Source organism: Panthera tigris, chromosome A1 (genome assembly GCF_018350195.1).
Source record: "Panthera tigris isolate Pti1 chromosome A1, P.tigris_Pti1_mat1.1, whole genome shotgun sequence".
Lineage (NCBI taxonomy): Eukaryota > Metazoa > Chordata > Mammalia > Carnivora > Felidae > Panthera > Panthera tigris.
Window position 1 is genome coordinate 28633580 of NC_056660.1, and position 13513 is coordinate 28647092.

At 41.3% G+C, this 13513-nt stretch overlaps 1 protein-coding gene across 1 annotated transcript in view; it reads left to right on the forward strand.

The window, feature by feature from the left end:
- VWA8 (von Willebrand factor A domain containing 8) overlaps positions 1–13513 on the forward strand; it is a 366248-nt gene that overhangs the window by 341343 nt on the left and 11392 nt on the right. Inside the window, exons 41-42 of the mRNA XM_015538962.2 lie at positions 2184–2309; positions 4017–4175. Coding sequence (XP_015394448.2) covers positions 2184–2309; positions 4017–4175 — 285 coding nt within the window. The remainder of the gene's footprint in view (positions 1–2183; positions 2310–4016; positions 4176–13513) is intronic.

Sequence of the window (13513 nt, forward strand, 5' to 3'; positions counted from 1 at the left end):
TCACATTCACATTAATATATTTGTATTCAAATGAGGGAATTTTGCCCTTGTTTGCAGCAAGGCTATCAGGAACAAGAAATTAATATTATATAGCCCTGCCTAGAGTAAAACTGTGTGGAGCTTCTTTGTGTAGTGGTTGGTCTATGCCTAAAGAAGCCTGCCTAAAGCTTGGCTTTGTATTTTCTTTCTTTTTTTTTTTTTTTTTTAACATTTATTTATTTTTGAGACAGAGAGAGACAGAGCATAAACGGGGGAGGGTCAGAGAGAGAGGGAGACACAGAATCTGAAACAGGCTCCAGGCTCTGAGCTGTCAGCACAGAGCCCGACGCGGGGCTCGAACTCACGGACCGCGAGATCATGACCTGAGCCGAAGTTGGACGCCCAACCGACTGAGCCACCCAGGCGCCCCATGGCTTTGTATTTTCAATGACAGTACTGTCATACAGGCACTCCCAATGAAACCGTGATGGAAGTATGCTTAAGTTAACGTGCACTTAGTTGTCCCTAACGTGTCTCACTTGATGATAATGGCGATGATGATGATGATACCAGCTGACATAGATTGCCAGGCTCTTTCTCAACCAGTTCCATGTAGTATCTCATTTACTCTTCACAATCACTCAAAGTAGGAACTAGTGTTATCTTTATTTTAGAGCTGAGGACACTGACATGCAGACAGGCTAAGTAACTTGCTTGAGGTCAGATATCTGAGCATGGGGAAGGGAGGATCGGAACCAGGCTATCTGACTCCAGAGCACATGATCTTAACTACTACTCGCATTTGCACACATAAAAATATTTCAGATATTCTTCCCACTTCTTTTTTTTTTCATTTACTTATTTTTTTTAATTTACACCCAAGTTAGTTAGCATATAGTGCAAAAAGGATTTTAGGAGTAGATTCCTTAATGCCCCTTACCCATTTAGCCCATTACGCCTCCCACAGCCCCTCCAGTAACCCTCAGTTTGTTCTCCATATTTATGAGTCTCTTCTGTTTTGTCCCCCTCCCTGCTTTTGTATTATTTTTTTCTTCCCTTCCCTTATGTTCATCTATTTTGTATCTTAAAGTCCTCATGAGTGAAGTCATATGATATTTGTCTTTCTCTCACTAATTTCACTTAGCATATTACCCTCTAGTTCCATCCACATAGTTGCAAATGACAAGATTTCATTCTTTTTGATTGCTGAGTAATACTCCATTGTGTATATGTGTGTGTATACACACACACACACACACACACACACACACCACATCTTCTTTATCCATTCATCTGTCGATGGACATTTGGGCTCCTTCCATACTTTGACTATTGTCGATAGCATTGCTATAAACATTGGGGTGCATGTGCCCCTTCTAAACAGCACACCTATATCCCTTAGATAAATACCTAGTAGTGCAATTGCTGGGTCATAGGGTAGTTCGATTTTTTTTTTTTTTTTTTTTTTTTTTTGGTATTCTTCCCACTTCTTAATGTAAATAAAGTCCTTGGCTGTAATAAACCTATCTATGTCTTGATTGGGATATTGTCATTCTTTATTGTTTAACTACCTTCTCGGTCCCCCTGGCATAGTTATAAGTTATTGTGGGAAAGTATTACGTGGAAATACCTTTGGGAAAGTAATTCAGAAGATTTCTGATCAGGGAGACATGGGGGACACAACATGTTCATGAACTATTGTTTTCCGCTGTTTCCACTTGCACGCTAAGTCACAGAGAGCTCAAGTATCAACTTCTCTTCTAAAAGGAAGAGTTCTGAAGATCACATTTTCTCTGCGCTTGCAGTCATTGTTAACAAGTTCAAGCTGATTATTTTGTTACCTAAGAAATCTGCTAGGTGTACCGTGACAGAAAATGCTTAAGAAATGCATCGCCACTACTACATTTCTGGATTTTGCACAGCTCTCCAGGGGCCCATTTGCATACTGTTTTCCCATTCGTATGTGCATTGAGTTCATTTTATCATTCCATGTGTTAAAACAATTAAAATTGACAAAATCTACACAGAGGGCATTCTTTGTCAGCAGAGCGGAGACCAGTCCATTTGTGAAACTGTGTTCATGCAGAACCATCACTTATTTAAAAAGATCCTGTGTGTGTTTCCTGTTTATCATGCAGAAAATGTGTCACGTACCCTGCAGAAGTAATTAAAATAAGGAGTTGTGTGTGTGCATGTCGTTGTAGGCTAAAGGTAAAGAAAGACAGTGGCTAAGACACCAAGCTATGGGGGAACTAGATGATGCCAAGATCATCGATGGGCTCACTGGAGAAAAAGCCATCTACAAACGCCGGGGTGAGCTGGAACCACAAGTAAGTAATGGTGAACTAGTAGCCTCAGGTAAAGTTCAGTCTTCTTTACAGACAAATGCTTTCCAGAGTTGCCATCTTTATCAAAACACCATAAACCCTGAATATGGCAATCTGGTCTCCTGCCAGGGCCTCCCACCAGCAGAATCCACCAGAAGCTTGCAGCTGAGCAAGAGGCTGATGCTTGTCCCTGCAGATCAGCTCCCAGGACACAGAGCAGGGTGCCTCTGGGGGGAGGGGAAACTGAAGACACTCAGTGTCCATGAATCCTGGAGGACTGTGCGAGTAAAAGCCCTGGAACACTCTTGGTGGTTTTCTGCTATCCTGTTACTTCAAAGATCTGTGCCCATCCCAAAACTGAAGAAAATTTTAGAAAATAAGAAATTCTCTCTTAAATAATTCCAATTGTAGCATGTAAAGCTTTAGACAGCCATAATATTAAAGCGTTTGCAGTCCCATGGCAAAAAAAAAAAAAAAAAAAAAAAAAAATGGCAGCAGTTGAAATACTGAGTCTCTTGGAGGGCCCCGTGGCTTCCTGTATTCCTGAATAACCAAAACTGCTGAGTAGCCACTGAGAGCTGGGGGTGCAGTGACTGGTGGGGAAAAGCAGTCACTTACTCCATTTAAATGTTTATTCAGAGAGGATCTTTTGGTAATTTGGGCAGTACTCACTTCTGTGTCATTGGCATGAGTCAACAACTACTTTCTATACTGACTCATTGCGGTCAACAAATGTGTTTAGATATATCTGAATTGTGAGTGGTCATGGAATCATATGTGGCTCTGTTCTTAATTTAGGCAGACACAAGTTTTTAAGAAATATACTGAATTCTGTCTGAAATCACTGCACTCCAATACCCACACAATCTTTTTGAAATTACTGATTCTGCTCATTAGCCTTCATACCTGACAGCAAGCATATAATAACAGAATAATCTGGAACTTTTCTTCTTCCTTTTTTCCTATAAGTAAAACTGACAAACGTACTTTTGTGTTTAATTCTGCAAATTGGCAGGCATGAGTCCACAATCAAACTGAAACTTAAAGGAGTTTTATGTTTTAATTGACAGTTGTTGCTAAATAGCAGTTAGATGCCACTTGCATGCTTTAACTGCCAAGAAAAGGAAAGAGAAGTAGAAATGCAGCGACTGGAAGGAAGCAGAAACCGAAAGCTTGTAATGACAAAAGACACTGATGAAATCTATTCCCTCTGTTCTTTGCCAGACGCCCTCTCACAGAACCTTGTTTTAGGAATCTAACATTTCTCACAGGCTATGTGGAAAATGATTTGCAGGACACTACATAAAAGGCACTAGCAGAATCAACGTGGCCTTCCCAAACAACTCAATCTTGCTAGTGTAACTGACTCCGAGGCATGACATGAAAATGACATGTTGGGGTTTGTATCTTTCCAGATTATTATTTTTAAGAATAACAGCCTCAGCAAGGCAGTTTTACTAGACTAGGTTAGGCCTTGGAAGGCCCATATTCTAAAGGAAAATCTCTCCCATATGGCCCCAGCACAAATGTGAAATTCCATCTACTGAAATACAGTCCTTTCCACCTGCCAGGACAGCCTCGAGCCACACCCAGCCTCCAGCTGATCTGCCTGCCTCATGGCCGGCACGCCGGGGCCAGTGTGGGACCCTCAGAACTCCAACCAGGGGTGGTTTCCTGGCTCACGAGGCTTTTCTGTTGTTCCTCCCTCAGCTGGGCAGCCCCCAACAGAAACCCAAGCGCCTGCGCCTGGTGGTGGATGTGTCTGGCAGCATGTACCGCTTTAACGGGGTGGATGGCCGGCTGGAGCGTTCAATGGAGGCCGTGTGTATGGTCATGGAAGCCTTCGAGAACTACGAAGAGAAGTTCAAGGTATGGCATGAACTGAGGATGATGAGGGGCGCCACTGACCACTTATGCCCACGGGTCACTCCGGGTTAGGGCACGGTGGTGGTAAGGGGGATGCAGGCTCCACCGGAGTGAACAAAAATCTTCATCTCCTCATCAGCTCACTTATCAGCACGGAGGAAGAGAGCCTTTTGTTTCCTCTGCCCTAACCATCAGAAAACGATAATACCAGAATTCAAAGAACCCATTATCAGAAGAAAGCACTGCACTTTGCCAGTGTGTGATGTTAGCCATAATGTTAGGGGCAATAAGCAGGCATTTAGAAATACCACAGATCGGGGCGCCTGGGTGGCTCGGTCAGTTAAGCATCTGACTTCGGCTCAGGTCATGATCTCGCGGTCTATGAGTTCGAGCCCCACATCAGGCTCTGTGCTGACAGCTCAGAGCCTGGAGCCTGTTTCAGATTCTGTGTCTCCCTCTCTCTCTGCCCCTCCCCTGTTCATGCTCTCTCTGTCTTAAAAATAAATAAGCGTTAAAAAAAATTTTTTTAGAAATACCACAGATCTCTTCCACAAATTTCTAGAACCGCCATCCTCATCCCAGCTTCCTCCACAGCCCATTCGTCCCCATCACCGAGCAGACAGCCTTCCCAAGGGTTGAGGACACCCTCAAAGAGCACTATTCTCAGCCTTGCTTTCCCTTTCCATGTGGGCGAAGATTAAACAGTAATAGATGACCCTCCACTGGGAATGAAGACAGCAACCCTGGGAGAAATGCAGTTGCCCGTTCCAACTGTGTCCATTTTGCTGCACCCTCCTTCAGAGGCCTGAGTGTGGAAAGGGGATCCCCTAGAGCCATGTGACTGCCCAAGTTGCCCATCGGTCCACTCTTAATCGGCCACAGGAGCACCTGCACTTCTGGCCCTTTACTAGAGCAAATAACACAGTCACATGCTGGGTAATTATTATCAAAAGTGCAGGGGGCAGAAATGGTATATGTGCAGACATGTGTAGAGGGTGCTCAGTCTATCCATAGGTATTCTAGATCATATGCAGGATCCAACATGTCCTTCAGAAATAGGCAATCGTAGATCATTATTTAGCTTGACATCCCACGTAGAGGATTACTATCTGTGTATTACGGTCTCTATTATCTTTTTACTTTAAAGATCTGTGCCGGAATGCACAGCAAGCAATAGATCAATGTAACCCATCATTGCATTTACTTCAAGCCCGTTTTTGAGCTCCAACTCTCCCAGGGTCCCTTGCATGAAGCTCTGTGTGAGAGATTCCTTTTAGAATTAAGTGGTAGGAAAAGGCAGCTTTGGTCAGGGAGTGCTGTGGGTTGCCAGGCTCTGTACAAGTTCAGGATACAAATACAAATAGGATGTAGACTTTCACGGTAGGGAGCAGCTTTGTTTCCCTCCCAGAATGAAGAACAGGGTTGTGATTAGTGAAAACCATGGAACTGTTCAAGATTCCCTCTTGGTTTCCATTGCCAGAAAGGTCAAAGCCAAAAATCAAAGACCACTCTGGCAGCTTTATGTCCTGTGGCTTGTGCACTAGTATTCAGCCTTTTCCTTCCCCTGACCCTGCCTCCCTTCAGATGTAAGTGTGTCTTCATTTTAATTTTTTGTTTTTTTATGTTTTATGGGTCTCTGGGAAATATTTATTTTAAAATATTTTAGATCTTGTCTAGTAGGAGTTTGAGTATAATTCCTAAATCACTTGGACCATGGATGACCAGTGGATGGTTAAACATCTATCCATCACATCAGCATAAGTCTCATTGAATGTTTTGAAACCCTTGGGTTCTACTAATATTTGGATCAGCCCATCTGCCTCTTTTGTGAGTTTTGAAGGTCAGCGTTCCTTAGCTTCTTTTGAGTTATATGGAAATTGTGATCCATTATAGATGGTAACCAACATATCACTATTAAAATTGGTATACATACTCATATTATCTAGAATAAAATTTCCAGTTAGAGGATTTTTATGCCTTTGAGAACAGAACCGCTCCGATAGGTAAGACTACTTCTTCTAAGTTTTTAGGAACATTTTTAGGAGCTAACCAAGAAATTGGTTGACTCAGCTCCCCAGGACTGTGTAAAGAATTAGACAGAAGGTAGAAGGTGGCAAAGCTAATACGGAAATCTGAGAACCATTCCAACAGCCTGCAGGTGGATGATGTGACTATCAGGAAGCATGTTGACTATTTCATTTCATCTCACACAGCGGAGTGCACAGAGAGATTGGTATTTCTCCAGTTCTCACTGTTAAAAGGCTGGCATTTGGGACAACATTAATGAGACTGGACATGTCACACCAAAAAGAAACAATATCAAGGAAAATCAGCCTTTCACAAGCTGTTGTTTTGTTTTGTTTCTAATTGGCAGTTACAACCCAATTGTGGCCATATAAGTGGATTTTAATAAAATTACAAACATAAATTGAGCACTTGCTAAGAGGATAGTACTCTGCTAGGTACAGAGTTCCCTGCCATCCTTGAGCTTATAGCCTAGTGAGGGAGACACATAAAAAGTACCAATTCGGATAGAACATTCAATGAGAGATGTGCAGTAACAGAGGCACATAGAAAGCATGCTCATCTCCAGACACCCCACTTCAGCACATATTTTGCTTATAGTCTCGAATTCCCACAATAGTGTAAATAATTTCCCCAGTCTTTATTAGTAAAACCACAGATATATTGAGAAGATAACCATGGTAATATATGACTAACAAATCCAGTCAATATTTAGAGCAAGAAATTATAGCAAGACACCAAGATAAGATAAGCTTTATTCAAGGTTTGAAGTATCTTTATTGTTTTTTTTATGCTATTAGATTCTTAATTTTTTTTAATATTTTATTTTATTTTTTAAGAGACAGAGCACAAGCAGGGGAGGGGCAGAGAGAGAAGGAGACACAGAATCTGAAGCAGGCTCCAGGCTCTGAGCTGTCAGCACAGAGCCCGATGCAGGGCTTGAACCCATGAATATAAGATCATGACCTGAGCCTAAGTCGGACACTCTACCAACTGAGCCACCCAGGCACCCCTATGCTATTAGATTCTTAATAGCACTTTTATGAAATGGATTTTGTGCATTTTCTTGTACTTCTAAACATACTCCCTACCTTCACTATAGTTCCTTTAGAACTTTTTTAAGAGCATAGAAAGTCTCCACTCCATTAAAATCTTTCCAAGAAAAGACATCAAGATTTCACAAAACAAGCTCTGTGAGGAAAAATGGCATTTGGGCGAGTATCTCGAGGGCTGGGGAGGGATAGGAGACGGGGAGAACATAGGAGTCCTGCTCCTGCAAATTCATTACCATGTCCATGGACTCCAGAATTCACAAGTCAATACTCAGTCTCCCCAGTCCTCAGACAGGAAACTGAGACCCAGGAACATTAAGGACTTTTTCCCAAAGTCAGAAGGCTGTTGGAGACAGGACTCCTCTCCTGTTTGTTATTCCCTTTTGGTATTTTGATTTGTTTTTAAAATTTCCCCTTTTTATCCCAACATTTTTATTCTGAAAAAATTGAAACCTACAGAAAAGTTGAAAGAGAAGTAAAATGAACACCCATATGCCTTTACTTAGATTCGCCAAATGTTAATATTTTCCCTTGTTTGCTTTATGTTTCTCTCTAAATATATACTGTCTTCCTTCTTCTAAATCATTTAAAAATAAATCATAATGCTTTACTACTAAATATTTTATTATGCTTCTCCTAACAGGACATTCTCTAGCACAACCTCAATACCATTATCACATCTAAAAATATTGTCAGTAATTTCATAATATCTTCTAGTGTCCAGTCCAAATTCACTTTTCCCAACTATCTCAAAGGTGTCTTTTTTTAAATGAAGTAATTAACATACAGGGTTATATTGGTTCCAGGTGTACAATATAATGATTCAACAGCTCCACGTATTACTCAGTGCTTACCACAGGAAGTGTCTTTTCTAATTGGTCCTCCCCCCCCCCCCCCCCACAATCCAGGATCCAAAATCCACACTTCATTTTTGGTTGTAATGTCTCGTTAGCCTCTTTTCACCCAGAGCGGCCACGTCACATCCACTGCCACTACCATCTTTGCTTGTCCTGATGCTTGCTCTTGAGAGCTCAGAACAGTTGTTCTGCAGAACGTCCTTTATTCTGGATTCATCTGGCTATTTCCTCATGGTGCCACTTACCTTATCCCAATATTCCCCATGTTTCCAGAACTCCCGACAGCTTCTCCCCTGCACTGGGTGCACTGGAAACTTTGTATAATGTTCTCACCACCCCTGCCAACATGTCTGAGTTTAGAGTGGCCACTGGCCACCCAGTCTCTGCTGGGGTCTCTCCAGCCTCCTTTGTAGAGTGTATGAAAAAAGTGGGGTGGAGCCACCTGACATTCTGTGAGAGCGTTTAATTAAATACGTTGGGGTAAATGTGTAGAAGGTTCAAAAAGGAGCGAAAGTGAAGCCCTCTGTGTAAGCCTCTGACCCCTCTCAGCTCCCACTTACCCCTCCGGTGTGGATTTTTTTGTGGTGTCTTCTCAGAGATATTTGACGCGTGTACATCAAATGGCAGCGTTCCATTCACTGTGTTCTGTATCTGTACACCATCTGGTCACGTCCAACTCACTCTATCTGTGCTTTCATTTTCCCATTTGTGAGAGACGCATAAGGACTAGGAATAACTAATGAAAGTATGTAATTTTCTCAGCAAACATAAAATGATGCATGAACAAATGACAGTTTTAGGAGTTCCTAGTGAAAAATTTATATTCCGTAGCCCAGAATGGCATCGCGTGTGGTATCTTTAGGAATTCGGCAATGTGCTCTGAGACTTCCTGCTCCGCAGTTCCAGATGGCTTCTAGCATGGTCTTCTTGCAGTTGGATCCCTCCTTCGTAAAGGTGTCTAGTCTATATTTGCTTTGAAACCTTCAGAAGCCACCGACCTGGCCCAGTGATCTGGACTCTTCCCCGAAACCTCTCTTTTGGCATCTGTGTTGTATCTTGTTTGGCTTGGGCTCAGCTCCCAGGCTCTGGGTCATTACAGTCCAGGTCCAGGAGGCTCATTTGGAGTCAGCCTCCACTTTCTGTTCCATCCTAGCATGAGCCATGCCAAACCACAGGGACCCTTGAGTAAGAATTACTGAGAAGAAAAGGTAGTTCAGTGGCAGGACACATTTCAAAGCCATCTGGAGTTTTTAAAGTTTCTCATAATTGGTCTACCAATAGAATTCAGTTATTCTCAGAAGCAGCATATATAGTCTGGTCTCTTAAGATGAAAGTGACATTATTTGCTAATAATCATCATAAACTCCTCTAGTCTTAAGCAGCAAAATTTTTAATGTTCACAGAGCACTGAAACACGGGAGTGAAAAGTGGAATGGTAACTGTTGTGTGAACCATTTTATTTCAGTCAAGAAACATTTTTTCCTTCATCTCATGATTTCTTGTTTGTTCCTTGTGATTTCTGCAAGCCCATGGGAATGTTTTACTAAAACCCTAAAGTAGACCTCCTTTTCAAAAGCTCTTCATGCCTTTATTTTTTTTCTTCATAGCACTCCATAACATCAAGAGTTAGGTGACTGTCTCTCCACTGAGCACTCAAGTGGCGAGTCCAGAAAAGAGACAGATTTATTTAGTTTTTGAGAAATGGGACTTTGAAAAGTAGTGTTCAAATTTTTTTTTTTTTTTTTTTTTTGGTGGAGAATAACTCCTATTTTAAGGCCATGGTTTCCTAACAGTGTAACAAGGAATGCTTGAAGGGTGTTGGGGGTTTGATGACGAGCAGACAGGACTTTTTACCCTTTCCCCTTCCATCTCCAATTAAACCAAAACAATTCCATTTATATTAATTTTGTGTGATGTTTCATAATCTGGGCTTTTGTGCAGTGTTTCCATTGGAGAAAGACTTCCACTAGAGCCAGTACTGGATTGTTATTTCTTGTAGACTCTGAGAGCTTTCATTTTAGAAAAGACTTCATCAATCCTCAGGTAGATTTAGGTGATTCATTCCTTTGACAAGAGAAAGCAAGGCACAGATTTTCCTATGAGAAGGGAAGCAGACTTTTCCAGTCTGTTTCTAGAGTGAACCATTGACTTTTCATAGAACCTTAGGAGCAGGAATGGTCTTGGCAATTATTTTCACCAACTTCTTTGTTTTACAGATGAGAAAAATCAGGATCCAGAGAGGTAACATGCTTTGCTCAAGGGCACACAGCTACACGGTAGAAAAAACAAAACAAAACAGGACTTCTGACTCCTACTTCCGGGCCCTTTCTTAAGAAGTTGATGTTTTGTCCCCGTTTTTTTGCAACCATTTTACTTCTGCCCAGTCAGTATTTTTACAATGCTGTAATTCAGGAGCAAATGTACCATTTACATAAAAGACTCTATATTTTCCTTCCCTTAGCACTTCTTCGTCCAAGTGAGGTATAGTAGGCATAACTTTTCTCAAAGATATCTTGGTCAGAAAGGCTGGGTTAATTCTCAGAAGGATGTGAAAAGATATGATTCACAAAACTAGCACCTGCTGGGAAGATTCCTTCTATCAAAAACTTAGCTCTGTGTCTGTAATTAACCTTTTCCCCATGCCTCAGGAATGTTTCACACATTTAGAAATGGAAACCATTTATCTTATCAGGCTTAGGCTTTGAATAAACTCTTCTTGGTACATGGAGATAAGACCCAAGAAAGGGGTACAGAGTTCTCTGAATCCATTCACAGTGAAACAAGAATTCAGAATTGACCCAGTTGTTGCTATGGAAGTACTGGCCAAAGAGACTGGGGAGGGGGATAGGGAATGATTATTTCTCTACAGAATCAGGGCACCTGGGTCTGGCTTCCACCTCTGCCAACACTACATCTCTGAGCTTAGGAAAGGCTGTTGACCTCTCCAAGCATTAATTTCTTCATTTGTAAAAAGAGGTAAATAATTCCCACCACAAATCCTGTGAAGAGAATCAAGATGAGTTGAGACATGAAGAACTGTACAAACATTGACATTATACTCATTAAATGTATTGTCCTATACTTTCAGTGACCCTGTGAGGTTAGATAAAACAGAGATTATTCCTATTTGCCAGAGAGGTTAAGTGACTTCTAAGCATATAATGTTAGAGGTCATTTAAACCAGCATTATTTACAAGATAGAAACAAGATTTACAAAAGTTAAGTGACTTGTGCTAGGTCAAAGAGGTTGTTAATATCAGAGCTAAGCCTAGAATCCTTGACCTTCAGAACATTATTTTTTTGTTAAGTTTATGTATTTTGAGAGAGAGCAAGAGAGAGGGGGAGAGAAAGAATCCTAAGCAGGCTCCATGTGGTCATCACAGAGCACAGCTCAGGGCTCGAACTCTTGAACCAAGCCATGGGATCATGACCTGAGCCGAGATCAAGAGTTGGCTACTTCACCAACTGAGCCACCTAGGTGCCCCAGAACAGTATTCTTTTTACATTGACTTCTAAGATACAAAGAAAGGTTAGCTAGCTACTACTATAGCTTATCGGCTCACTAACACCTTAGGGGTTCTGTTGGCACTTCCCTTGACTCTTTTGATCACATATTCATCTTCTAATCCTTTGCTGCCCACTGTCAGTGGTGCCACCTTAGAATGGTGTACTTGGATTTGTAGAAGGAGATTAAAATTTCACACATCATCAGTCTTCAGAAATAGCCTCAGACGATTGTCTCATACCTAGTTATAATGTGGATGCACAATAAAGCATAGCCTTTCCTAACTAGCAGATGATTATCCTTCCCCACAGAAATCTAAACATAAATCTCACTTGTTAAAAAAAAAAAAAAAAACACCAATAGCTCTTTGTTCTAAGCAGACATTTCTTTGCAACCTATCACAAATCAGCCTTCTTATTTCCTAATACATCTTTGTGTCTTAGACTGAAACTCAGCATTCGTTTTCATTTGTAAGACCTTTCTCTAAGTGAATGCGATTTTCAAAAGAAAATACAGCAAGGGGGCATTTAAACAAGTTTCCAAAGCAAAGAAGTATTAAAATTGATCTTCTATAGTCAAAGTTTTTCTTACAACTGTGGTTTATTATTTATGTTTATGCTGCAGTGCAAGACCCCACAAGGACTTATGGGAGGCCGTGAGAAGCGGTCATTTTCATGACCATAGAATTTTGAGCTGCTCAAAAAAGTTATGATCTGAATGTTAGGTGGTTTGGTAATGACAGTGAGGCTCTTGTTTAGTGACTTTGTGATTCCTCCACAGATGCATGCTTGAGACCCTGTCAAGTCTGATTTGACGGTGGTCACAGCAGAAACGAACCAGACTGGGTGAACAGTAGGATTAAGTATCAGAGAATGGAAAAGAAGGAGTTTATGTACCTTTTTTCCTTTAGCCCAGCCCGTTTTGAGGATTAGCAAATCTCTGCCTGTAAAACATGTTGGGATCCTTGGATAGCAGATACTAGATAATTATGACATAGAAATATTGTTTTTAATGGAAGCTTACACTGATCTACAGTAACACCAGGGAATGTTCCACACTTGGATGTGCTTTGGATTCCTCTCAAGCATTTTATTTACTTTGGGCACAGAATAATCCCCAAGCCTGTCTGGAAAATGAAAACCAGAGCCTGCAAACCATTTTATAAGCCTCATCCTGTCCCTTAGGTGTGTCTTCTCAGCCTTTGCAATGCTAACCAGGCACAGACAAAGGCAGATCGTTCTGCAAATAGAAATTTCCTTACTACAAATAAAGAAAGGAAGGAGGAAAAGGAGAAAACAGAAGAAGGAAGAAAGGGAAGAAGGAAGGGAGAAGAAAGGCAGATTGGCAACTTACCTTTCTCTCACTTGTATGAAAAAGTATAGTATGCTTTGTTCTCCTGGACAAATAAAGTGGTTGGTAGGTAGGTAGGTAAATCAGTCCAGGGAATGATAGATGGATAGTAACTAAAATGTTCCCGAAGCCTTTAATCAGCCAGTATCTGTTTCTGAGAAAGAGCTCATTTGACTGCTATTTGTGTAATAATCAACTTTTTTCCTCACAGTAACCAGTTACGTCAACCCTGTGAGCAGACCATATGGTCAAAGATGTATTCATATAGTCTCATCCATGGTCATCTGATTAGTAAGATTTTGCATCTCCAGTTAAAGGGAAGGAAAAAGCTTAATACATTTATAGCCCTCTTGCCTCAGCCAAAAAGGAGAAACCTACTTCTGTTTCAAGGAACTGATCTTATCCCCTCCTGTGTAAGATCCTGTTTAACAGATTACTTCACCAGCCCCGTAACGAAAGCAGTCTGCCTGGCACCTTCTCAGGAGAACTTTATTCTTGGCTTAAAATAGTTCCGGCCGTGACCATTGTCAGATGAGACATGATAGGGCCTCA